Source organism: Trichechus manatus, unplaced genomic scaffold (genome assembly GCF_000243295.1).
Source record: "Trichechus manatus latirostris isolate Lorelei unplaced genomic scaffold, TriManLat1.0 scaffold00086, whole genome shotgun sequence".
NCBI lineage: Eukaryota > Metazoa > Chordata > Mammalia > Sirenia > Trichechidae > Trichechus > Trichechus manatus.
The window spans coordinates 10,406,525-10,431,374 of record NW_004444022.1 but is presented as its reverse complement, the minus strand read 5'-3'; the positions used below and the strand labels follow the sequence as shown (position 1 = coordinate 10,431,374).

General features: G+C 39.4%; 1 protein-coding gene and 1 pseudogene across 3 annotated transcripts in view; both read left to right on the top strand.

Moving 5' to 3' along the window:
* The first annotated feature begins 6,594 nt into the window (after positions 1 to 6,594).
* LOC101348879 (60S ribosomal protein L27 pseudogene) lies at positions 6,595 to 7,054 on the top strand (annotated as a pseudogene).
* An 11,332-nt stretch (positions 7,055 to 18,386) lies between these two features.
* MON2 (MON2 homolog, regulator of endosome-to-Golgi trafficking) overlaps positions 18,387 to 24,850 on the top strand; it is a 111,418-nt gene continuing 104,954 nt past the window's right edge. For 2 of the 3 annotated variants that reach the window (XM_004381560.2, XM_004381559.3), the window contains exon 1: positions 18,387 to 18,895. In XM_004381560.2, the coding sequence (XP_004381617.1) occupies positions 18,785 to 18,895 (111 nt within the window). In that variant the 5' untranslated portion in view covers positions 18,387 to 18,784. Of the gene's footprint in view, positions 18,896 to 18,958; positions 18,978 to 24,850 lie in introns of those variants that run through there. The other variant, XM_023736117.1, reaches the window with a different exon arrangement.

Here is a 24,850-nt window from a genome sequence, read left to right as displayed (position 1 = left end):
AAGACTGGCAATCTATTTCCAAAAAGTCAGCCATTGAAAACCCTATGGAGCACAGTGCTACTCTGACACACATGGGGTTGTCATGAGCCGGGACTGACTTGACAGCAACTGGTACTGGTACTAGATGTAATATTAAAAACTGTCCAAAAGCACTGAGCCATGATTATATTCACAATCCATGCTGTTCACAGAGGATAGAGCTTCAGTGGAAGGTGCCAGTTTAATTGTGCTGAGGTGTCTCGGGGTCAGAGTTTAGGGGACCCAACGTGACTAGTTACTGAGGGAGGAAATCCCAAAAATGTTGGAGCCATTGTGGGTAGCCACAAAATCTACCTGGCTACTTTCCTCAAATCCTTGGCTGACTTCTAAACTATGCATGTTCAGAGCAAAACCCTAAGGAGCCCAAGGGAAAACAGCAACTGGAAAACTTAAAAGAGATTCAGTAGCTGCACACCACAAAGGATACAAAGTTTGGAAAGCAAATTGAAGATATTTTCAGATAAACAAAACAGTTTGTTTGCTAGCAACCCATACTGCAGGAACGCTGACAATAGTGCTGGAAGAAGTTCCAGATGAAAATACAGATCTATAAGAAGGAAAGAAAGCTATGGAAATGGTGAATATGTGGGTAAATATAAAAATATTTTCTCTTTTTAAAATCCATTGGTTGTTCAAAGCAAAATGAATAGCAATGTACTCTGGGGTTTATAATATGTAAGATAAGATTAAAACATGACAACAATGAGAGGAGTATAAATGGAATTATATTATTACAAAGTTCTTACATTATATTTGAAGTAGCATAATACTAATGCAAAAGATCATGATATGTTAAGAATGTATTATAAACCCAGAGCAACCACACACACCAAAAAGAAAAACAAGACAAAATAAAAATGCATAGCTAGAAGCCAATAAAGGAAATAGAATTGAATAATAAATAATACTACTACCACTCCCGCCAGCAAAAAAAAAAGTAAAGGTAAGAAAGGAAAAAAAAAGAATGAAACAAAAAAAGAACAGAGATAATAGAAAGCAGAAATATAGTAGATTTAAATCCAACCATATCAATAGTTAAATACAAATGAACCACACTCTCCAAATCAGGCAGAGATTGTAAGACGAGATGAAAAGGAAGTATCCAACTACATGCTCTTTCCAAGAGACACACATTAAATATAAAGACACAGACAGGTTAAAAGTACAAAGATGGAAAATGATACACCATGAAAACACCAAGCATAAGAAAAAATCAGGGTGGCTATGTTAATATCAGATGGTTGGCATATATAGAACACTACACTCAACACATACACGTGAAATAGTCATTAAGATATTCCAAATTCTAGGCCATAAATAAAGTTTTAGTAAGTTGCAAAGGATTGACATACAGAATATGCTCACTCATCACAAGACAATCAAACCTGAAATACATAAGATATCTAGAAAATCAATGTGGGTCAAAGAAGTCACAGGAGACATGAGAATATATATAGAACTGATTGATCATGAAAACTACAATATCAGAATTTGTAGGGTCGGCTATGGCAGATCTTCAAATATTCTTGAGACTTGTTCTGAGATGCAGTTAAGTTACTTGAGAGTTGTTTGTTTCAGGTCTTGCTTTTTTGATTTGCTTGGTGGATCCAAAGCAGTGCTGTCTAGGGCTAATAATTCCCTACTACTAAAGCAAGGGAAACCCTGGTGGTGTAGTGGTTAAGAGCTACGGCTGTTAACTGAAAGGTTGGCAGTTCAAATCCATCAGGTACTCCTTGGAAACCCTATGGGGCAGTTCTACTTTGTCCTTTAGCGTTGCTATGAGTCGGAATTGACTTGACGACAATGGGTTTTTTTACTGAAGCAAGGGAGCCCTGGTGGCATAGTGGTTAAGAGCTTGGCTGCTAAGCAAAATGTTGGCAGTTCAAATCCACCAGCTGCTCTTTGGAAACCCTACAGGGCAGTTCTGCTCTGTCCTATAGGGTTGCTATGAGTTGGAACCGACTCGATGACACTTAACAACTGAAGTAAAACTTTCCTGAGCATTCTACTCAATGTCACATACTTCCTGAGTTTTTTCTTCTGGCCAGTGGGAACAGGCATTCTTCCCAGCCCTCTGTTCCCTCTAATCTTTCTGGATTTTTTTTTTCCCCAGACTGAGGTAATTTCCCACAGATATGCGCTGATCTGTACTCTGATGAACACGCAAGAAGGACCCTCTGCAGATCTACCTCTCTCAGCAGCTCTTTCTTCTACTCAGTCTTCCAAACTTTTTGTTGCCTTGGATTCTCTAGTCTATCCCCTCAACTCAGGAGTTCACCAGGCTCCGCCTATTCCCCCGCTGGCACCATGGCCTGTAAATGCTCAAGGCAGTAAGATGGGAAAATCTAGGAGTCACTTTGTTTCCCATCTGTTGGTGATTGCTGTTCTTTGTTGCCTGATGTCCAATATCTTGAGAAACATTACTTTATATATTTTGCCTGGTTTGTTTAGGGCACTTTCAGGAAAGAGGGTAAATCTAGTCTCTGTTACTCCATCTTGAGTGAAAATAAGTCTAGACTTCTTTATCTAAGAGAGAAAAAAAAAAACCCTAATTTGAGTATTCTGTAATATACCGACAAACCTAATCCTAACTCAACACCGACTATCTAGATGAGGGGATTAAAAGAGAGGTGGTAACATATACTGGTTATAGTTCATAAACATAAAGCCTCAAGTGCCTGGCATATAACCATATCTATGTACGTATATGTGTGTGTGTGTGTGTGTGTTTGTGAGTGTGTGTGCGTGTACATATATAGTAGCCCAAATGAATTCTATCCTACCTAGGCTGCTATGGCATGTGTATGTCCTATGTTTGAGTTAAGATCAATGCACTTGCCTAAACTGAATGAATCACACTACTGTATAAGCCAAAAGCAATCACACACAGACTAAGAATAAAGGAAGCCATGTGAATCTGAGGTGACGTGCCAAGCTTTTTCCATAGTGAGTGTCAGTGGCAAACCCATCTAACGAAATCCTCTCTTCTGGTGAAATAAAAATGGTAACAGTATTATTTGAGTGGAAGATGGTGTGCTTACTACATCAAGAAAGTCTTCAGGTTCTTAGTGAGGCAGGCCACTCTCGTGGTTCTGTGTCCAAATCTCCATCACTGAAAGTAATTTCTATGTCTCTCTTTCAAGACTTTATTTAAGGTGCATGAAGGAGAACATTATTAGACTGAGTGTATACTTTGGGTGATCAAGTCAATGGCGATGCTATTAACTGAGAGACATGCCTCCTAGAACTGACTTAGGCATTTTAGCAGTATGTATACTTAAGAAGGTACCAAGTTATACACTGAGTTTCACTAAAAACATAGTACTCCAACTATTTTATCTGTGAATATATAACATAACTATCCTGTTGCTGTGGAGTCATTTCCTACTCATAGAGACCCTATAGGACAGAGCAGAACTGCCCCACAGGGTTTCTAAGAAGCAGCTGGTGGACTCAATCTGCCAGCCTTTTGGTTAGCAGCCTGAGCTCTTAACCACTGCACCACCAGGACTCCAACATAACTGTATTGAACCAAAGTTTCCTCTTTAAGATGGCATTGTCACAGGTTCATTTATACTTTGTGTTTATTTACTTAAAAAAGAAAAACACTCTTGAAACACCATGAATAGTATTTGAAGGCATCTCTCACCCAGCAATTAAGCGCTTGTGAGTGCTGAGTTAGTGATAATTATAATCATTCACCTGAAGAAGATGTGTAACTCTGAAGTTGAAACATAAAAAGTATTCATGCGTTCAGTGCCATTGCTCTTTTTAGCAACTTGATTTTTTTTTTCCCAATAGTTTGATGTTTCTGGAACTTTTAGTTAAGGAAAAATTATAGAAAAAACTAGATTTGTGCTTTCAAACTGGGGTGAGCATCACAGAGCCACTGGACAGATACAGTACATCATTGTGGAGTATCAGTTTTGCTCAATGTTAAGTATTTTTACACATTTTATAGCAAAACAGTTTAGGTAGAAAGTAAAATTCAAGATACAAAGAATTTTTTTAAAAAATTTTTTAGTACACATATTGTTTTATGACAATGGTTAACCACCCCATGACATGTCAACATTGTCCCTTCTCAACCCTGGGTTCCCTATTACCAGCTTTCCTGTCCCCTCCTGCCTTCTAGTCCTTGTCCCTGGACTGTTGTGCCCCGTTAGTCTTGTTTTGTTGTATGAGGCTGCCTAATCTTTGGCTAAATAGTGAACCTCAGGAGTGACTTCATTTCTAAGCTAAAAGGGTATCTGGGGGCCACACTCTTGGGGTTTCTGTGGTCGCTGTCAGGCCAGTAACTCTGGTCTTTTTCTGTGAGTTAGAATTACGTTCTACCTTTTTCTCTAGCTCTGTCCAGGACCCTCTGTTGTGATCCCTGTCAGAACAGTCAGTGGTGGTAGTCGGGCACCATCTAGTTGTACTGGACTCAGTTTGGTGGAAGCCGTGGTAGTTGTGATCCATTAGTCCTTTGGACTAATCTTTCCCTTGTGTCTTTAGTTCCTTCATTCTCCCCTGCTCCCGAAGGGGTGAGACCAGTGGAATAAGATATAAAGAATTTTTAAGCTATAATAGAAAACTACTAAGAAATTTCTTCCTTGAGATTGCTTTGGAGCCTCTAAACCACCTCAGGTGTGCTTTACCCTCCTCTTTTATTAGTTCCCCTTTAGTGAACACATGTGAGAAGCACTGAATAGATAGTTGGTTCTCTGGTATAGTGATGTTATGCCTGATTTAGTTATGTTCCAGGAAGCAGGTGACTTGCATGGAAAGATTGATACAACCTTCCTGAAACTCTTTTTCTCCTCTATCTCTGCTCTTCACATTCCTTGGAGAGGCAGCATGCTGGTGGTTAAAAGCTTGAACTGTGCAACCAAAATTCCTGAGTTCAAGTCCCAGCCCCACCATTTACCAGCTATTTAACCTTACGGTTTTACTTAACTTCCTGCCAGAGTTTCCTCACCTGTAAAATAGATATAGTAGAGTTTATTTCATAAGGACTATATAAGAATATTTGTAAAGTGCTCGGAACAATGCCTGTTTGTGCCAACTTAATTGAGTTCCTATTTCCTATGCCTGACATATACTAAGTGTGATAATAAAAAAACCAAACCCATTGCAGTTGAGTCAATTCTGACTCATAGGGACCCTACAGGACAGTAGAACTGCTCCATAGGGTTTCCAAGGAGTGGCTGGTGGATTTGAACTGCCAACCTTTTGGTTAGCACCCATAGTTTTTAACCACTGTGCCACCAGAGCCCCAAGTGTGATAATAGAGTTCCTCAAATAAATCTCTCCCCCAGACAGAAATGGAAAGGGTCCTTGAAAGAATAGGTCCTCTCTCTGTCCCTCCTCTCTCAAGTCCTCTCTTTAGTTTCTCTCTGCCTCTCATTCAAAAAATATTTACTGAGCACCTTCTATGTACCAGGAACTATTTTAGGCTGGTGATTATATTTTGAATTACAAAAGCACTGTCCCTGGCTTCATGAAGCTTACAATATAGTGAAACAATCAATACATGAGCAGGCTATTACAATGCAACAAGGTGGGGGAAGGCAGAAATACAAGGTATTCTGTGTCTATCTATGTTTTTCTCTCACTCACTGTCTCTTGAAGGAAATAAATTAAGATATTTATAGGAAGAACTGACTATACTATTAGAAACGTTCAAAGGTTTCAAGTGTTACTATGTTAGTACAGTTAGCTTCAGATAGTCTCGTTGTAGTCAATTCTAGCCAGCAGGGGGCAGGAGTGCTCAACTGCATAAGCCGTTGCCTTTTTTTTTTTTTTTCTCTTTCCAAAGACCTACCCTAAAGAAAAAAAAACACTTCTAATTAGATGTGTGGAATCTTCAAATTTTTAGGCTGTACAGTTTGTACATGGTAAAAATGATTATTTCTACTGTCATTTTAAACTGGTAAATTGAAATAAATTTTTACTGATTTAAACCTGTTGATTTTGCTTTCCAACAAAGATTTGGCCGCTCCTCAAATTTCGCATAACAAAATTCTCTGCCTTTACATTCAGCAGACATCTCAACCATGTAAAGGGATGGAGGGAAAAACATACACTCTCAAGACATCAGGCTTCAACAGCTGATCAACCTTGGGCTTGTTATTAACCTCCCTGTGTTTTCGATTAATAAGTTTGTGAAGACTAGGCTGAAGGTTATATTGGACTGCCCAGGGAACTATATACTTAAGGGATTGTGGCTATTATGAGGACATGTCCAAGTTGACACTGAAAGACTAAGTCAAGGGTATTACCTTGTTTAGTCAAGTCTGATCTCTTGACTTTCTGCACTCACAGCTGTTACAAGAGGGGACGATGCATTTCCAGAAGTTGGACCCAACTCAGAACTTTGTTAAAAAGCCCTATTTCTTGTTTGCTTCCAGAAAGTTTACCTTTTATCCTTTTGTTTGGTATTTGTTTTACTAAAGATACATTTTTATTTTTACATAACAAATTGTCATCTCGCACTGTGCTTTTTATAGTCTTCTTTTGTGCTTTTTAAATGTTCCTTAAAAACCAACAGATGAGCTAGTACTGTCTGCTTTGGTGGTTGCCCTCGAAATGGGCAAGTTCATGAAACCCGGGAAGGTGGTGCTGGTCCTGGCCGGACGCTACTCCGGACGCAAAGCCATCGTCGTGAAGAACATTGATGATGGCCCCTACAGCCATGCTCTGGTGGCAGGAATCGACCGCTATCCTCGCAAAGTGACAGCTGTCATGGGCAAGAAGAAAATTGCCAAAAGGTCAAAGATCAAGACTTTCGTGAAAGTTTATAACTATAATCACCTCATGCCGACAAGGTATTCTGTGGATATCGCCTTGGACAAAACTGTCGTCAACAAGGATGTCTTTAGAGACCCTGCTCTTAAACGCAAGGCCCGGCGAGAGGCCAAGGTCAAATTTGAGGAGAGGTACAAGACGGGCAAAAACAAGTGGTTCTTCCAGAAGCTGCGGTTTTAGATCTTTTTCGTTTCAGTCATTAAAAATACAAAAAAAAAAAAAAAAACCAACAGATCATGTACAGAGAAGAATGCTCTTCAATTTCCGTGTTTTTATTTTTTAATTTCTTCTTAATACTGGGTATTTTGTTTTCAGTGTTTAAAAAGAATACATGTTCAATATTTAAAAACTTAAAAATGTAACACTGAAAACAAAAACTGTCCAACATTGCACAAACCAGTGACAATCAGTGTTAATATTTTGCTATACATCTATCTGGTTTACTTGTCTCTATCTTTAACAAAAATGGAATCACATTGGATGTGGGAGAGACTAAGAGTTGTTTTCCAGTATTTGTTCTCCTTTTCTTCCTAAGTAGTAGGATCCCAAACTTTTAGCTCAGCACGACTTCAACTTTCAGCTTGATGTGGCTAAGTTGTATCAACAGGCTATAAGTAAAAATGTTTATTAATATGCAATATCTAGAAAATTTCATTAAAGGGCGGCATGCCCTTCCCTTTCTCCTCCTTCCACTAGTTAGAATGTGAAAGTGACGACGGACTGAAATAGCCATCTGGACTACAAGAAGTCCCAAGCTGAAGGTAGCAGAGCGATAACGTGGAAGGAGTCTGTGTCTCTAAAATCCTGGAGCAGCCATCTCAGCCTGGATTTCTATGTCTATATGAGAGCAAAATAGACTTTAATCTTGTTAAAGCCACTGTGTTTTGGATTTCTGTAACTCATAGCCAAACCTAATTCTAACTAATATACTGGGTAAGATCTATATCTGCTTCTGCATTTACACTCAAATGTCCAGTCTCGTTTCTCTACATCTATATAATACAAAAAGTGTCATCAAACTGCATATAGAGCTTATAGCTTTTTCATTTAACATTATAATGTGAGCATATGCCCTTATAAATATCTTTGAAAACATGATTTTTAATAGCATAATATTCTATTGTATCACAGTTTACCCACTCTTCTATTTTTCCCAATTCATTACTGTTATTTCTAATGAGGAAGAGTGAACCTCCTTGTATATAGATCTTTGTGCGCACTTCTAATTATTTTAGGAAGAGGGCCTACATATGATTATAGTTTTTATATTTTCACTTTTATCTACTGTTGGGATTTTGTTATTTTTTTGGGGGGGAAAAAGTATATACAATTTGATACTTATAAAATAATATATATGTAATGAGTATATAAATTTGAAAAAGAATAATAAACACCATGGAACCCTCCAACCAGTCTCAACTAAAATGCTATCAGTAGTTGAAGCTGCTTGTGGGTTCTCCCTAATCTCAATCCCTGCCAACCTCCAAAGAAAACCACTGTTTTGAATTTTGTGTTTATTACTGCTTTCCTTTTTGTTGTTGTGTATCTTACCATTACCAGTTGCTGTCAAGTAGATTCAGACTCATAGCAACCCCACGTGTGACAGAGTAGAACTGCTCCACAGGATTTTCTTGGCTGTAATCTTTACAGAAGCAGATCACCAGGCCTTTCTTCTGCGGTACCACTGTGTAGGTTCAAACCACCAACCTTTAGGTTAGCAGTTGAGCACAAACCATTTGTGCCACCTAGGGACTTTCTATGTGTCTTACCACATATATATTTAGTTACTGAAGCCAAAAATCTTGGCAGCATCCTTGATTTCCTGTTTTCTCCTTCTCCACATCTGATCTGTCGGGAAATCCTATTGGTTCTGTCTTACAAAGGTATGTCTAGAATCCCACCAACACAGCAACAAGCCACTCTGTCTTCTCTCACCTCGATGATTGCTGTAGCCTCCTAAGTTGTCTCCTTGCTTCTACTCATGCTCCTTTTTAGTCTATTCTCAACACAGAAGCCAGTGTAATTTTGTTTGAATCTTAGTCAGATCATGTATACCTCTACACAAAACCTTCAAATGGCTTTCTATTTCAGAGTAAAAAATAAAACCCTGCAACGTCCTATGTGTTGGGTCCTCACACACACAACCCTGCTTCTCTGAACTCATCTCCTACTACTTTTCTCACTCACAGTACTCTAAACCGGCCCCGTTCCTAGTCCTTAAATCCACCAAAAACGCTTAGACTTTCGGGCATTTTTATTTGCTGTTTCCCCTATCTGGAATGCTCCCTCGCCAGATAACCACATGGCTAATTCCCTGACTTTGTTCAAGTCTTTTCTCAAGTATCTCCTTCTCAGAGAGGCCTTTGCTAACCACTTTACCTCCCTGTCACTTCCTGGCCCCTTCTCTGCTTTATATGTTTCTTTAGCATTTAACATAATCTAACATGTTTCATTTACTTACCTTACTTGTTTGTTGTTTGTTCTACCACTAGAAAGTAAGCACTATGAAGGCAGGCAATTTTGTCTTTTGTGTTCACTGCTCTATTTTTGGTGTCTGGAACACTGCCTGGTACACACTGTGCACTCAAAAAATTTATTGCATTGAAATTAAGTATATATATCCTTATGCTATATATTATTTAGCTTTATTGTTTCCAAGTTTTACAAAAATGGTATCCTTCTATCTGTATGCATCTATGACTTGCTTTACTCAATATTGTATGTCTGGTTCATCCATGTTGGTCTGTATTGCTGTAGTTAATTCACTTTCATACAATGTGAGATTTCAGTGTGTGTCTCTGTCATCATTTAATTAGCCATTCTTCTGATGGAAATTTGGATTGTTTCCTTGTTTATTTATATGTACCTATATACATGAAAGCTGGACAATGAATAAGGAACACCGAAGAAGAACTGATGCCTTGGAATTACAGTGTTGGTGAAGAATATTGAATATCCAAGGACTGCCAGAAGAACGAACAAATCTGTCTTGGAAGAAGTACAGCCAGGATGCTCCTTAGAAGCAAGGATGGCAAGACTTCATCTCATGTACTTTGAACATATTATCAGGAGGGACCAGCCCCTGGAGAAGGACATCATGCTTGGTAAAGTAGAGGGTCAGCAAAAGAGAGGAAGACCCTCAATGAGATAGATTGACACAGTGGCTGCAATGATGGGCTCAAGCATAGCAATGATTATGAGAATGGCATAGGACTGGGCAGTGTTTCATTCTGTTGTACATGGGGTCGCTACAAGTTGGAACCAACTGACGGCACCTAACAACAACCTATATATTTACATATTTGTATATACATACACACATGCCTCTGGCTCTTATTAGCATGTCTGTAGGATAAAGTTCTACAAACAGAACTGCTAGGTTAAAGGATATTCTTGTTTTTATTTGTATACTTATTTCTAATTTACATCCTAGTAACAGAGTAAAAGAACCACACTTAAGTGATTGGTTGGCTGGGTGATTTAGGTTATGAATCTTTCTCCATCAGAATTCTAAAGGCATTGCTCTGTTTTCTAGCTCCCAGTTTTGTTAAAAGTTCAAGTTGAAGATACATCCCAAAAACACCAATGCTATTCTAATTCACAATCCTTCACGTGTCTTCTATAGTAGAGATTGACTAGCTGTTCACCAATCCCATGTCTTCGTCCTTGGATCACAGCTGACTTTAGTCTCCAAGCCTCTCAATGTTAGGTTAGAAATATGTGAACAGTTCTGTCCAAAGGAATGTAGGCAGAAGTGATATATGCCCTGTCTAGGCTTGGCCCTTAAAATCTCTTGGCAGATCCTTTCACAAAGGACTCTTAGCAGGTAGACTCATGTGACAGAAGAAGGCTGGAAGTAGGCAAACAACCCACAAACCCACGTCCACCTGTGACCTGAGTGACAAGTGAACTTTTATGATGTGAAGCAACTGGGAATTTTGTAGTTGTTGGCTGCGGCAGCTAGCTAGTGAAGATACGTTTGGGATTTTTTTCTCTCTCTCTGGATACTATCAGGATCTTTATTTATTTCTGATTTTCTGACAGTTGATTAATTTTCTTAGTGGAGGTGCAGTCAATTCTTGTTATTCGCGGTAGTTATGTGCTATAGAGTTGCCACGGGCACCAAATTAAAGAATACTGAGCCATTGCTCCCAGGAGAAATAGGGTTAGTTTCCTACGAGTCACCACGTTTTCATCAGCTGATTAATACATAACCTTCTTTATGTGTGTTTCTGTTTAAAGACACCTTATTTAAAATATATTTCTTAGAAATAATTAAATGTAGTATCTCCTTAGAATAAAACACTAGCCGAGAAGTGTTTAACATTTTCCTGACCCTGGGTAATGTGATTACATTAAATGAGAGTAAATGTGCTAGTACAGAGCTTCATACATAGTTGCTCAATAAATGGTAGCTATTATCATCTCTCTTTACACTTAGAAGAGGAATTATAAAACAAAATATGATCTGAATGCTGCTTTGAGTGGACAACCTCTCTTCAGATTTTTTCCAGTTAGGAAATATTGAGCTAAACCAGCATGACGTCCTACTCCTATAATTGGCTTTATGGGGCATGTTTTATAACTCTAAAGCACATTTTGAGGCGTCTGGTCAAACAACGGACATACACATGCTAAATGCAATAGAATAGGACTAACCTGGAGGTATGAGAGTATAAAACTATACGTGCCCATTTCATGAAAGAGCAGTGAGTTGAGAAGTGGGAAGAACAGACCGCAGAACAGATTAAACTGAGGCCATAGGAAGAAGTCTAGACAAGAAGGCGGCACTTGGTAACCATGAAAGATTAACAAACAGCAATATTCAGGGTGGATAACTGACTTCAAGAGGATCTGGCCAGAGGAACTGGTTGTTCAGCCATGTGGGAGACCCAGCTCCTACATATAGGGAATCTAGCAGGCAATATCGTAAAATCCAGACAGGTGAGCAGTTAGCGTGAGGAATGTTCTTTGGTGGGCGTGACATGGGGGTGGGGCTCAGCGGCAATCTGTCACTCTGAGGGGAAACCTGGAGATTAGTAAAAATAATCCTAGAGAATTGGGGTACCAGACAGCTCGCGTGCCAGTCTCAAACACAGGAGAACAAAACAGTGGTCTAACTGCTGGAAGTGGTACAGCCAGTAAGCTAGACGCGGAGTTCCCCAACCTCAGCACCACTGACATTTTCTCTAAAGAAATCATCTGCATTGTTGTCGGTATGTAATTTAGACTAGTCAGCAAGTTACAATTTTTAATTCTGAAAATTAAAGCTTAAGGGATTTCTTAAGAAAATGTTTTACAAAATATGTAGACGGCACGTATCAAGTGGCATTAAAGATTAATTATTCCTGGACTAAGTAAAATTCTTTGAGAAAGAAAACTGCAGAAATGAATTAATTTCAGGCAAAGCAACTCAGAGATAGAGAATTGATGATAAAGGAAAAAAAATAGAGACTAAAAATAAATTTAAAATTAAAATTCATAACAGCAATTAAATATGAGGTTAACACAACTTTAATCTACAAACATAAAAACTTTAACTTATAAATAATAAATATATGGTTACTGAGAACGAATGATTAAGAAAGTATTTATAAACACATTTGCAAATAAAACTTCTTATTCATTTATTCATTCATCGAACAAACAAATCTTTGATGCATTTTCTGCAGCATAGATGTCCATGTTTTGTACCATGTGAATTCATCACCCTGACCACATGAGCCAATCACCCCAACCACAACTGTTTGGATCAGGTGTGGGCCCTGCTCCAAGAGCAGTTGGTTTGCATTTTGTTAATGACCGAGGAGATGGTTTGGCAAAAAAACATCAAAATCGGAATACTCACTCTGTATTCAATATGTTGAACTACTTAGGTTCTTTCTCTTTAGAAATGTAAATGTGAGACATATACAGACTGTATATAGTTGGTAAGGTAGGGAGACATGAGCTAATAGAGAAAGAAGAAAAGCAACAGAGGCCATGAAGTAGCAAAAGACATGAGTAAGCTGAAGCTATGAGAAAGCAGAAGCTAGATGACATATACAATTGGGAGTGAGGTAACTGGTTGGTAGAAGCAGGAGAAAAATTAGCGGAGACATAGAGTAGATGTGTCTTGGTCATAGTGAAGCAATGGCGGAGGGAGAAGGAAGCATGACACTTCTGCTGCCGAAATTAATAGAGCAATTTTGGATGCTAAAGGGCTTTCCAGTTCCCAAAGTACATGGCAGGCTCTGGGAAGCCTAGCTCTTCTCATGTTCCCAAAAGTTGTGGCTTCATAGCTGAAATTCCTTTCTCGCTTATTTTCACAAGAATTATTCCTCTGAACCCCTACTGACTGAGGTATCTAGAAGAATCTAACTACCACACCATGTAAAGGAGTTCAGACTTTATTCTGAAAACAGCAGAAAATCATAAAAGGGCTTCAGATTTGCATTTTAGAAAGAGGTCTGGGGAACAATGTGGAAAAAAATTGGAAATGGAATGGAGGCAAGGATTCCACTCCAAAAACTGTTGCTTTAAACCTGGTGAGAGATGATGATGGCCTGAATCAAGCTAGTGAGAATAGAGATAAATGGATTAATTGGAAAGTTATGGAGGATGAATGAACAGAACTCGATTCAGCTTAAGTGTAGTAGATGAGAGAACAGGAAGAATAAAGTTTGACTCCCAGGTTCCAAATCTGGGCAACCAGATGGATGGTGGTGCCTTTCGTTAAGAACAGGACTAACTCCTTTTTGCGGAGGAGTGTGAGGTTCTGATGGGACTTATAGGTAAGGACATCCATCAGGTCCAGATGTCAGACTAGAGCTCTTAAGTTATAAGTTTGAGTCTAAGGGCTTGATATCAGGACGTTCAGAGATATCTGGCTAAGAGTTTGTTTTATTCCCATAGCACTAAATTTAGAAGTGTACTTGGACTAGACTATGTTAGCCTGGGGAAGCTGAGAATAAAGGATTTGTTCATGTCAGAATATCCTCTATACTGTACCGTAGCTATCATATTGTGCATTTTATAACTCTGAGATTGACAAGGTACCCTGCTCAGGTGAGGTGGTCTCTAGAGAAGGCTATGTATAGGACCAGGCCAGGTTTATGTATATAAGATTAGGACTGGAATGGGCAGTGAGTTTACAGATGGTCTGATGTTAAATATACCAGAAGGTCTGAGTATTTGGGAGATTTAGAAGCTTGCACTTTCATCTCTCAGCTGATATCGCAACTCCATTCCCTCCTGAATCTCTTAGATAAGTAAACCCAAGTGGTATCTGTGTTGTGGTATTTCTGCTAATCTGGACCTTCTGTTAATATTTATCTATATGGAGGTTATACAGGGTGATAACAGTACATTGGTAGTATTTGAAGCCATTGGTATACATGAAATCACTTAGGTAGAATAAACAGTAGAAAAGAGAGCAGAGTCTAGAACTCTGGGAAGCACCAACATCAAAAGAATAGATGAAGAGAGAAAATCTGAGAGACTAAATGATACCAGTAAAAACTGAGGGACTGAACAACTAGGGAAGCAGATTGAGTAACATTCATATTTCATCACTAAACTGCAGATATTTCAGAATGATATTATTAGACAAGTTTTCTTGTTATATGTGAATACATATTCAATGTTAATTAGATACATTTTCTAAAACATTCATAACAAGAGTCCAAAGAAGACATTGGTTTCCTCATTTTAAACATCAGGTACAAAATTTGCTGATAATTAAGTTTATTTAGGAGTTAAGAATTAACGTGAGTGATGACCACAAGAGAGTTATCTTTTTCTACCACCTATTTAAAATATGTACTCAATCTTACTATGTGCCAGGCATTGTGCTTTACCTGCCAAAAAAAAACCAAACTCATTGCCGGTCAAGTTGATTCCGACTCATGGTGACCCTATAGGACAGAGTAGAACTGCCCCATAGAGTTTCCAAGGAGCACCTGGTAGATTTGAACTGCCTACCTTTTGGTCAGCAGCCGTAGCTCTTAACCACTACACCACTAGGGTTTCCCCTTTACCTGCCATATCTCAATTAACCTCACAACTACCTCATGAGGAAATCACTTCTGCTTTCCTCTTTTAAAGATGAAGAAACTGGAGATTGTTAGGTGCCATAGAGTTGGTTTCAACTCATAGCGACCCTATGTACAACAGAACGAAACACTGCCCGGTCCTGCGCCTCACAGTTGTTGTTATGTTTGAGCCCACTGTTGAAGACACTATGTCAATCCATCTCGTTGCAGGTCTTCCTCTTTTTGATGGCCCTCTACTTTACCAAGTATGACGTCCTTCTCAAGGGACTGAGCCATCCTGATAACATGTCCAAAGAAAGTGAGATTAGAGTGTTTAATTTGTGGGTTACCCAGATAGTGACCAGGAGAGGTGACATTCAAACTTAGGTCTTTTTGACTTCAGAGCCTGAGGGTTAAGTACTATGTCATAAAGCTCTGAAAGCATTTATCAGGCATTTATCATGTAATTCTCAGTGAAGACAGATTTTGTAGCCACAGAGGACAGTTTTAAACCCATACTGACATTTGCAGATTTGCTAGAATTTTGAAAGTACTGTACTTCTTGAGGCACTTGAGAACAATAATAGGTATTTGAATAATTTGTTTTTGCTACTCAAAGAGGAACTCCTGAGTTTTGCTGATTTCTTAACTTGTAGAATCAAAAAATTATTTTTACCTCTGATAATTTCTGTGGTTTTGGCAAAAAGCCACACATGGTTTCTGGGGCAGCACAATCTCCCCCAGGTATATGTACAGTGAAGTTTTTTTTTTTTAATGGTTGTAATTAAATGAAGTTTACATTTCAAGTTAGTCTCCCATACAGAATTTTTTTTTTTACATACATTGTTATGAGACCCCAACCGCTCATCCCATTCTGTGACAGCACACTCCTCCCCTCCGCCCCAGATTCCCCATGAACATTCAACCAGCTCCTAACTCTCTCTGCCTTCCCATCTCACCTCTGGACAGAAGCCGCCCCTTTGGTCTCTTGTATCTATTTGACTAAGAGGCACATTCTTCACAAGTATCACTTTATGTCCCACAGTCCAGTCCAACCCCTGTCTGAAGAGTTGGCCTCAGAAATTGTTTAAGTTCTCGGGTGATAGAGAGACCAGGGGCCGTGCTTTCTGGGGCACCTCCAGTCTCAGTCAGACCATTAAGTCTGGTCTTCTTACTAGAATTTGGGTTCTGCATCCCATCGTTCTATGGCTCCATCAGGGACCCTCTGTTGTGTTCCCTGTCAGGACGTTCATTAGTGGTAGCCGGGCACCATCTAGTTCTTCTGGTCTCAGGCTAATGGAAGTCTCTGGTTTATGTGGCCCATTCTGTCTCTTGGGCTACTACTTTCCTTGCGTCTTTGGTGTTCTTCGTTCTCCTTTACTCCAAGTAGTTGGGACCAACTGATGCATCTTAGATGGCCGCTTGCAAGCTTTGAAGACCCCAGATGCCACTCACCAAAGTAGGATGCAGAACATTTCCTTAATAAGCTTTGTTATGCCAATTGACATAGATGTCCCCTGAAAGCATGGTCCACAGACCCCTACCCCTGCTACTCTGTCTCTCAAAGTATTTGATTGTGTTGAGGAAATTTCTTAGCTTTGGTTTAGCCCAGTTGTGTTGGCTTCCCCTGTAGTGTGTGCTATCCTTCCCTTCACCTAAGATGATTCTTATCTACTATCTAGTTAGTGAATAACCCTCACCCTCCCTCCCCACCCCTGTAACCATCAAAGAACGTTTTCTTTTGTGTTTAAACCTTTTCTTGAGTTCTTATAATAGTGGTCTTATACAGTATTTGTCAGAAGGTTGTTTTTTAAAGAAATTTACAGAATACTGGGTAAAAGTAATTGTTATACCTAGTAAGAAAGTTTTGGCTTTTCATATAGTCATAAGTATTGTGTTTAATTAATTTCAATTACATTTCCTCAACTACCTATAAGAAATATAAAAGACAATAAGACAAATGATTTTGAGTCAATCGTGTCAAAGTTAATAAAAATAAGATAATTAAATTTCAAAAGAAAAGTTGGCTTCATATGAATTGGAACTGACTCCATGGCAAGGAGTTTGGTTTGGTAATACATGAAGGAGCCCTGGTGGGGCAGTGGTTAAAGCATTTGGCTGCCAGTCAAATGGTCAGTGGTTCCAATTCACCAATCAAACCCACCAGCCAGTCGGGGAAAATATGTGGTAGTCTTCTTCCTTTACAGAATTACAGCCTATGAAGCCCCATTGGGCAGTTCTACTTTGTTGTAAAGTCAGAATGATGATAAAGGGTTAATACACAAAGCTTATGCCATAGGAACTGTCAAGTTTCCCAGAAATTATGTAATAGGCACAAACGATCCAAGTTGATGTTCTAGGAGCTCCCTACTACTACCTCATCTGCCACCTTTATCCATCCTTGTTTTGCTTATCAAAAGGGGGGAAAAAAGAATTGTAGTTTACAAAGTACTGTGTTACAAGCCCTCCTCATTTTACAAACATTGCTTTGCACGGACAATCTCATAGCTCACCATCTTCCTGCCCGTAAAGGTATCATCAGCACATCCTGTCTGGAGGTGTTAGTTTCTTCAGCTCCTACCTCTTCCCTGGATCAAGCTTTACCTTTACCTTTCTCTGCTTCCTACTCAGTAGTTGCAAAAAGTCTTGGACAAAAGCAGGCTGACCTGAATCTTCTGAGATGCACAGATGCAGATTTTTCTGTATAGCTTTTGCCTCACATTTATTTGGCACTTCCAACTTTTTGAAGGCTTTTGTATCTGTTCCTTATTTGAGCTTCAAAACGCTCTGATTTTAGTAGAGCATTCACTCATTCAGTAAATATTTACTGATCTCCTACTGTGTGCCAGCCACTATTCTAGACTGGAGGATACAGCAGGAAACACAACAGGAAGGAAAAAACTCCAGCCCTTCTGGAACTTGCCTTTTAGTGGGGAGAGACGGGCGGTAATAATTAGGGGGCGGGGCAGATCGCGTAGAGCCTGGTAGACGATTGCTGGAATTTTTGCTTTTACTGTGGGTGAGATAGGAAGCTAGAGGGTTTGGAGGGCAAGTTACATTTTATCCCTCGTTTCACAGATTAGGAAAATAAGTGACTACTCCTACTCCTCAGTAAGTGCACCAGCAACGCTTTGAACAACTCTACGGAGGAACTGCAATGTAGGTCTCCAGGGGAAAAAAAAAAAAAGAGGTAGGCGGTGTTTGGGGCGGATTTGAGGAGGAAGAAACGAAGAGGAGGAAGATAAATAAGCTTAATCCCAAAGGACGCAAACAGTTTACACCGAAATACAATTTAACACAAAGATACGCCAAAGAGTAGCGGTGGACGCCGGTCAGGCACTTGTCAACGAAAAGGAAACGACTTTACGCCGCAAACGACGTCCCACTGCGCTAGCAGAACTAGAGCTAGGGAGAGCGCTCCCCGACCAGATCCGGGCCTGCCCCGAGCACAGCCCCGCCCCCTCGCGGTTCGCCGCCCGGGTGGGCCATGGCCGGGGCGGGCCGCGGTGCCCGGAAGTGCGGTTGACGTGTACCAGCCGCGCTCGGAATTGTGGGCCACTCGGCTAATGGCGTCTGCGAGTCTTGGGGGTCCCAGGAGCCGGCACTGAAGCTTCTTGCCAGGTTAGCTGGTGACGCCCGGCATAGCCGGGCCCCGCGGTAGCGGGAAGACTTGCCCGTCTTGTGGACTCCTCAGCCAGAGCCGTCGGAGCCTAGCGCGGCGGAGCGACTGCGGGGGACGCCTCGAACAGGAACCCGAGGAGTTGAGAAGAGACTGCGGGAGGCGCTCGGGCGCACTCCGGGCTCGGAACCCAGGCCCGGTGGAGCCCAAGAGGCTAGGCGGGGAAGGACCGAGGGCGCCTGGAGGAAGCTGCTTGTCGCCCCAAGAGCTGACAGTGTCGGAGTTCGTTTGCCCGCTCAGACATTGGCTCGGAGCTCGGGGGATCATGTCTGGCACCAACAGCCCCGAGGCGGTGAAGAAGCTGCTGGACAATATGCAGAGCGATTTGCGGGCCTTGTCACTGGAGTGCAAGAAGAAATTCCCACCTGTCAAGGAGGTAGGCTTCGGGCGACGTAAGGAGAAGGCACCGTGAGCATGCCTGGTCCTGATAGACCCTGCTCCTTCACCCGCAGTCTACGGTCGTGTTTAATTTTCATTCGTCCCTCACCTTCCCAGAGTTGCGAGTTTGTGGGAGGTCTGCAAGCACTTTTTATAATTTCTTAGAGGTCTGAGGCGCTGTGATTTTCTCTGGCCTCCTGGCCTCCCGGTTCAGGAATGAAATTCATAGAGTGAGCTGATTCAGGTGGATGGTACACTTGCCTTTTCCGAACTCGAAACTGGCCAAGCCAGAAATGAAAAACTTTTGTCTGTTTGTTACCTACAAGTTAATATCCATCGTCGTGGTGAAATCTGTGCTCCACACAGCTGTAGTATAGCACTCAATTGGAAACAGCTCTTCTTGTCCTGTGCAAATAGTTTAACTCTGTATCAGTCCCATAAACTATTAAAAACTATCCACAGCCGCCTAATTTAGGACAAATTTTGAAGACCTCGTAACAATTTTAAGCCTGTGTTAAGAGCAATGCTGTACATAGTGGGAAGTTTGGACTTGGAGAAAGCGAATATGTCTCAGTTTATCAGTGCATCTTAATTAACCTCTTTGTGCTTCATTTTTCTTTCAGCTGTAAAATAGGGCTAAAAGGTGGTTTTATAAAATTATGAGAAAGTCTTACAGAGCAAAAGTGGTATTATTAGAGAGGCTGTAGTTAATATATACAAATTAAATTGTCCAAATATTTTCTGAACTGAAAGTTTCAACGTTTGGTAACTTTTTTTCCCTCTTAAGATACCGTCTTAATTATCTTAAATTAAAAAAAAAAAAAAAAACTCTTGAGTTTCTTTTCTCTATTCTGAAATAAGATACTTCAATGATATTTTTATGAAAGTATTTTATTATTTTTCTATTTAATGTAGTTTGATATAGCTGCAATTTCATATGCTACTTGCCCTAAAAATTCACCAATTTCGTATTTCCATACTTACTTAAATGTTTTATGTTTTACCTTTATTATTATAAAGATTCTGTAATTAGAACTTAACCATTACAATTTGAATTTCGGCTTCTAAGGAATCTTTAACTTATCTGTAATTGCTTTGGTCTCATCAGTCCCCAACAAATTTCTGTATAACGCCCCAGAAAATCAAACCTGTTGCCATCGAGTGGATTCTAACTCATAGCGACCCTGTAAGGCAGAGTAGAACAGCCCCATAGGGTTTCCAAGGAGAGGCTGGTGGATTCGAACTGCGATCCTTTGGTTAGCAGCTGAGGTCTTAACCAGTGTACCACCAGGGCTCCAAATTTCCATATAGTATTTCTTTAATAAAATACTAAGCAAATAGTACTCAACAGTGGAAACCAGGTGTGCCACTTTTGGAAAGATAGCTATGATGATATGTTTTATTCCAAATGTTCAGTAGTTTTGATAATGATTTTCTCTAAAATTTTCTCTATCACCTGTCTGTTAAAAGAACGTTTAAACAGTTTTAAAGAAGTAAACTGTTTTAAACTATTTTAAAGAATTCGGCTGTTAATAATTGTAAGAGAAATGCTTTCTTTTGAGAAAATATCAAGTCCTGCTTTGTAATTTCAACTGTAATGTATAGGATGGATGGTCCCAGTTCTTAAAACTCATATAAGTACTGGGGATTCCCTATATTAATATTATAGGTCTTTGTGGGCTCGCTTGGGAATTTAATTACTCTTTATTACAGGATTTCTGTGGGAAAATGCATTCAGAGTTCCAAACAGGTAACAGATTTTTGGAATTCAACCCATTTCTAGTTTTGGGACTTCTGATAAAGCTCATTATCTTTTACTTGAACGCTGGCTAAAGGCTAAAGAGATATTTAGTAATGTACCTTGTCTGTAAGATAATAACAAAAGCTATTCTTGGTATGATTATCTCTGGTACTTAATTTTGTAAATAGTAGATGCTCAATAAGAATTTATTGAACAAAAAGCCTTGAATCTTTAACCCCACTTCTACTATGCTTGAGGCTCTATTTTAGGAAGGGGAAAATGTTCTTGACCTGCGTCACTGGTTTAAAACAAAAATGAAATAATTAGCCTAACAGTGATGATTTTTTTTTTTTAGTAGAAAGCCTTGACTTTCAAGAAATATTTTTGTTGAATTAAACTTTCCCTAGTAATTAAATAAATGCCAATTTTTTACTTTTGTCCTTTAAGGAACTGGTAAATTTTGTTTTGTGTTTTCTTTTTGGGTTCTAAGTCGACCCTAAGGAAAAGCCTTACCCTAAGTATAAGAAGTTTTCTGTTTCTAGATTGATTATCTAGTTAACATGCTGCCAGTGTTGTCACAGGTATTACTTGAAAAACACACATTCTATGCTGTTTATAAGGCTACTCAAGAACCTAATACAATAGAATTTAAAATCTGTTCTAATTGCAAGTGTGCTTTGGAAGGGATGGCTCATTAATAATTTTTAAAATAAGTAAGAATTGAGTAAGATAAGTCTTTACTTCAGGTTTTTAGTAGTTTCTTTTTTGACCATAGTGCTTGGCTATAAATCTTTTTTTTTTAGTTTTTCATTTAAAAATTTATACACAAGTTGTTTTGTGACATTGGTTGCAATCCCCACAATGTGTCAGCACCCTCCTCCTTTCCCTTTCCACTCTGGGTTCTCCGTGTCCATTCTCCAGTTTTCTTGTCCTTTCCTGCCGTCTTTGCTTTTGGGCAGGTGTTGCCATTTGGTCTCGAATACTTGATTGAACTAAGAAGCACGTTCCTCACATGCGTTATTGTTTGTTTTATGGGCCTGTTTAATCTTTGGCTGAAAGGTGGACTATGATAGTGGCTTTAGTGCTAATTTAGCAGGGTGTCTGGGGGCCATAGTCTTGCGGTTCCTCTAGCCTCTATCAGACCAGTAAGTCTGGTCTTTTTTTGTGAGTTTGAATTTTGTTTTTCTCCCACTCTTCTGGGACCTTCTATTGTGATCCCTGTCAGCAGTTGGTGGTGGTAGCCAGGCACCATCTAGTTCTTCTGGGCTCAGGTTAGTGGAGGCTGTGGTTCATGTGGTCTGTTAGTCCTCTGGACTAATATTTTCCTTGTGTCTTTGGTTTTATTCATTCTCCTTTGCTCTGAATGTGATGGGACCAATAGATGTATTTTATATTTTAGATGGCTGCTTGCAGGTTTTTAAGACACTGCTCACCAAAGTAGGATGTAGACTATTTTCTTTATGAACTATGTTATGCCAGTTGCCCTAGATGTCCCCCAAGACCATGGTCCCTCAAGGTGTTTGGATGTGTCTAGGAAAGTTCTGTGACCTTGCCTTGATCAAGTAGTGCTGACTTCCCTTATATTGTGTGTTGTCTTTACCTTTGCCAAAGTTAACACTTGTCTACTATCAAGTTAATGATTTCCCCTCCTTGGCTCTCCTCTCCCTCGTAACCATCAAAGATTTTTTTTTTTTCTGTGTGTAAACCTTTTCTTGGGTTTTTATAATAGTTGTCTTACACAATATTTGTCCATTTGTGATTGACTTATTTCACTCAGCATAATGTCCTCCATATTCACCTGTGTTGGGAGATGTTTCTTGGATTCATCATTGTTCTTTATCATTGTGTAGTATTCCATTGTGTGTATGTACCATAATTTGTTTATCCATTCATCTTTTGATGGGTACTCAGGTTGTTTCCATCTTTTTGCTTTTGTGAATAATGCTGCAAAGAACATGAGTGTGCATATGTCTGTTCGTGTGACAGCTCTTCTCTAGGATATATTTCTAGGAGTGGGATTGCTGGATTGTATGGTATTTCTATTTCTAGCTTTTTAAGGAGGTGCCATATCATTTTCCATAGCGGTTATACTATTTTACATTCCCACCAGCAGTGCATAAGAGTTCCAACCTCCTTGTGACCTCTCCAACATTTGTTATTTTCTGTCTTTTTTATTAGTGCTAGAAATGTTGGAGCCCTGGTGGCATAGTGGTTAAGAGCTTGGCTGCTAACCAAAAGGTCGGCAGTTCAAATCCACCAAGCACTCAAATCCACCAATCACCCCTTGGAAACCCTACGGGACAGTTCTGCTCTGTCCTTTAGGGTCACTGTGAGTCGGAACTGACTCAACAGCACCTAACAACAACAAATGTGGGGGTAAGATGGTATCTTATTGTAGTTTTGATTTGCATTTCTCTAATGGCTAATGATCTCGAGCATTTTCTCATGCATCTGTTAGCCTCCTGACTGTCTTATTTGGTGAAGTGTCTGTTCGTATCCTTTGCCCATTTTTAAATTGGATTGTTTGTCTTTTTATTATTGAGATATTGAAGTAGTCTGTGGATTTTAGAGATTAGACAGTTGTCGGATATGTCATAGCCAAAAATTTTTTCCCGTTTGTAGTTTCTCTTTTTACTCTTTTGGTGAAGTCTTTTGATGAACAAAAGTATTTAATTTTTAGGAGCTCCCAGTTATCTAGTTTATCTAGTTATGGTTGTAAATCTTTTAAAAAAATTAATATGAATTTTTTAGATTTCAAACCTGTTAGATAAATAGAAGAAAAGAATACTGATAAAGGACAGTGTTTCATTTAGTGATACTTATTTCCTATCTGGATTTTTTTTCATAGTTGTTTTCATTTACAGATTTATCTTTTGCATATTAATTTTTTTGTAGTGGCCACAATTTTATTGTCATCTCATAATAAAGGCAGTGATTAAATAATAAAAGCAGTAAAATCCTTTTTTTATCTGTGCATTTTTCTTAGTTCTTAAATATAAATCATCATGCTTCAGCAGCATATTTTTTTAGTGCAAGTGTTATCAGTCATCTTGTTCCAGTGTATTTTCCTTACGAAAAAAATTTTTTTCTTTGCCTTAAAAATTACTTGGTAGTAGTTGATCTTTTATGATCAACTTTTATGTAGTTGATCTTCAGTGGCCTTCAGAGGCAGTGACCTCTGAAGCTTTATGTTCATGTGCTCAAAGAATATGATCATCTCCTGTTGCAGGCACAATGCTGTGGAAACGTAGCATAGGCTGGAGGTGTGGTCAGAGAGAGTTTATAATTCTTGAACTGAGTTTTACAAGATGAGTAGAAATTAGCCAATAGAAGAAGTGGGACGGGGGAGGTCATTCTAGGCAGAGGAAGTAGTAAATGGTGTTTGTATTCCATGCAAAATAAATTTCATGCTGAAGGTAATTGGGAGCCATTAAACCTTTTTAAGAGGAGTACAGGTAGTCCCCGAATTACAGCGAGGTTCCCTTACGACGAGTACTCCATTATAAGTTGGTTCTGATGTAAGTTGAGTACCTCATTTTTTTGTTTTCATTATTATTGCCTTTTGTTACCAGTATCTTACTAAATCCAATTTTGTTTGTCTTAGGGGGTTGGTAACATTACATCTGATAATGATAACATCAGCATGTTATGCGCTGCAACATTGTATGTAGTACATATTACTAACAATAAGATGTACCAAAAAAAGGACTGTTTTGTAAGTGTGGTTCATCCTAACTCGAATATGTCATAATTCGAGGACTACCTGTAATATGATCAGATTCATATTTAGTAACATTACCTTGACAGTATTAGTAGGAAAAATTACAGGGGATTGAGATTTGAGGCAATGAGACAAAATTTTTAGAATTTATTTCCTGGATTGAGGCATCAGTAGAGGTAGGCCTGAGGTTGCTTGCAATGAGGTAGGCAGGAGAGGAGAGGGTATGGATTAAAAAGAAATTTAGCAGGTAAGTTAATTGTAAGACTTGGTGACCTTTTTTATTTTCCCCTTCTCAGGCAGGGCCCTCAGAGGCTGACTGAATAGGCATTCTTTTTTAATTGTGGTAAGACATATACAGTTGTTGCTAAGTGCGTCAAGTCGGTTCTGACTCATAGCGACCCTGTGTACAGCAGAACAAAACACTACCTGGTCTTGTTCCATCCTCACAATCATTATGCTTGAGCCCACTGTTGCAGGCACTGTGTCAGTCC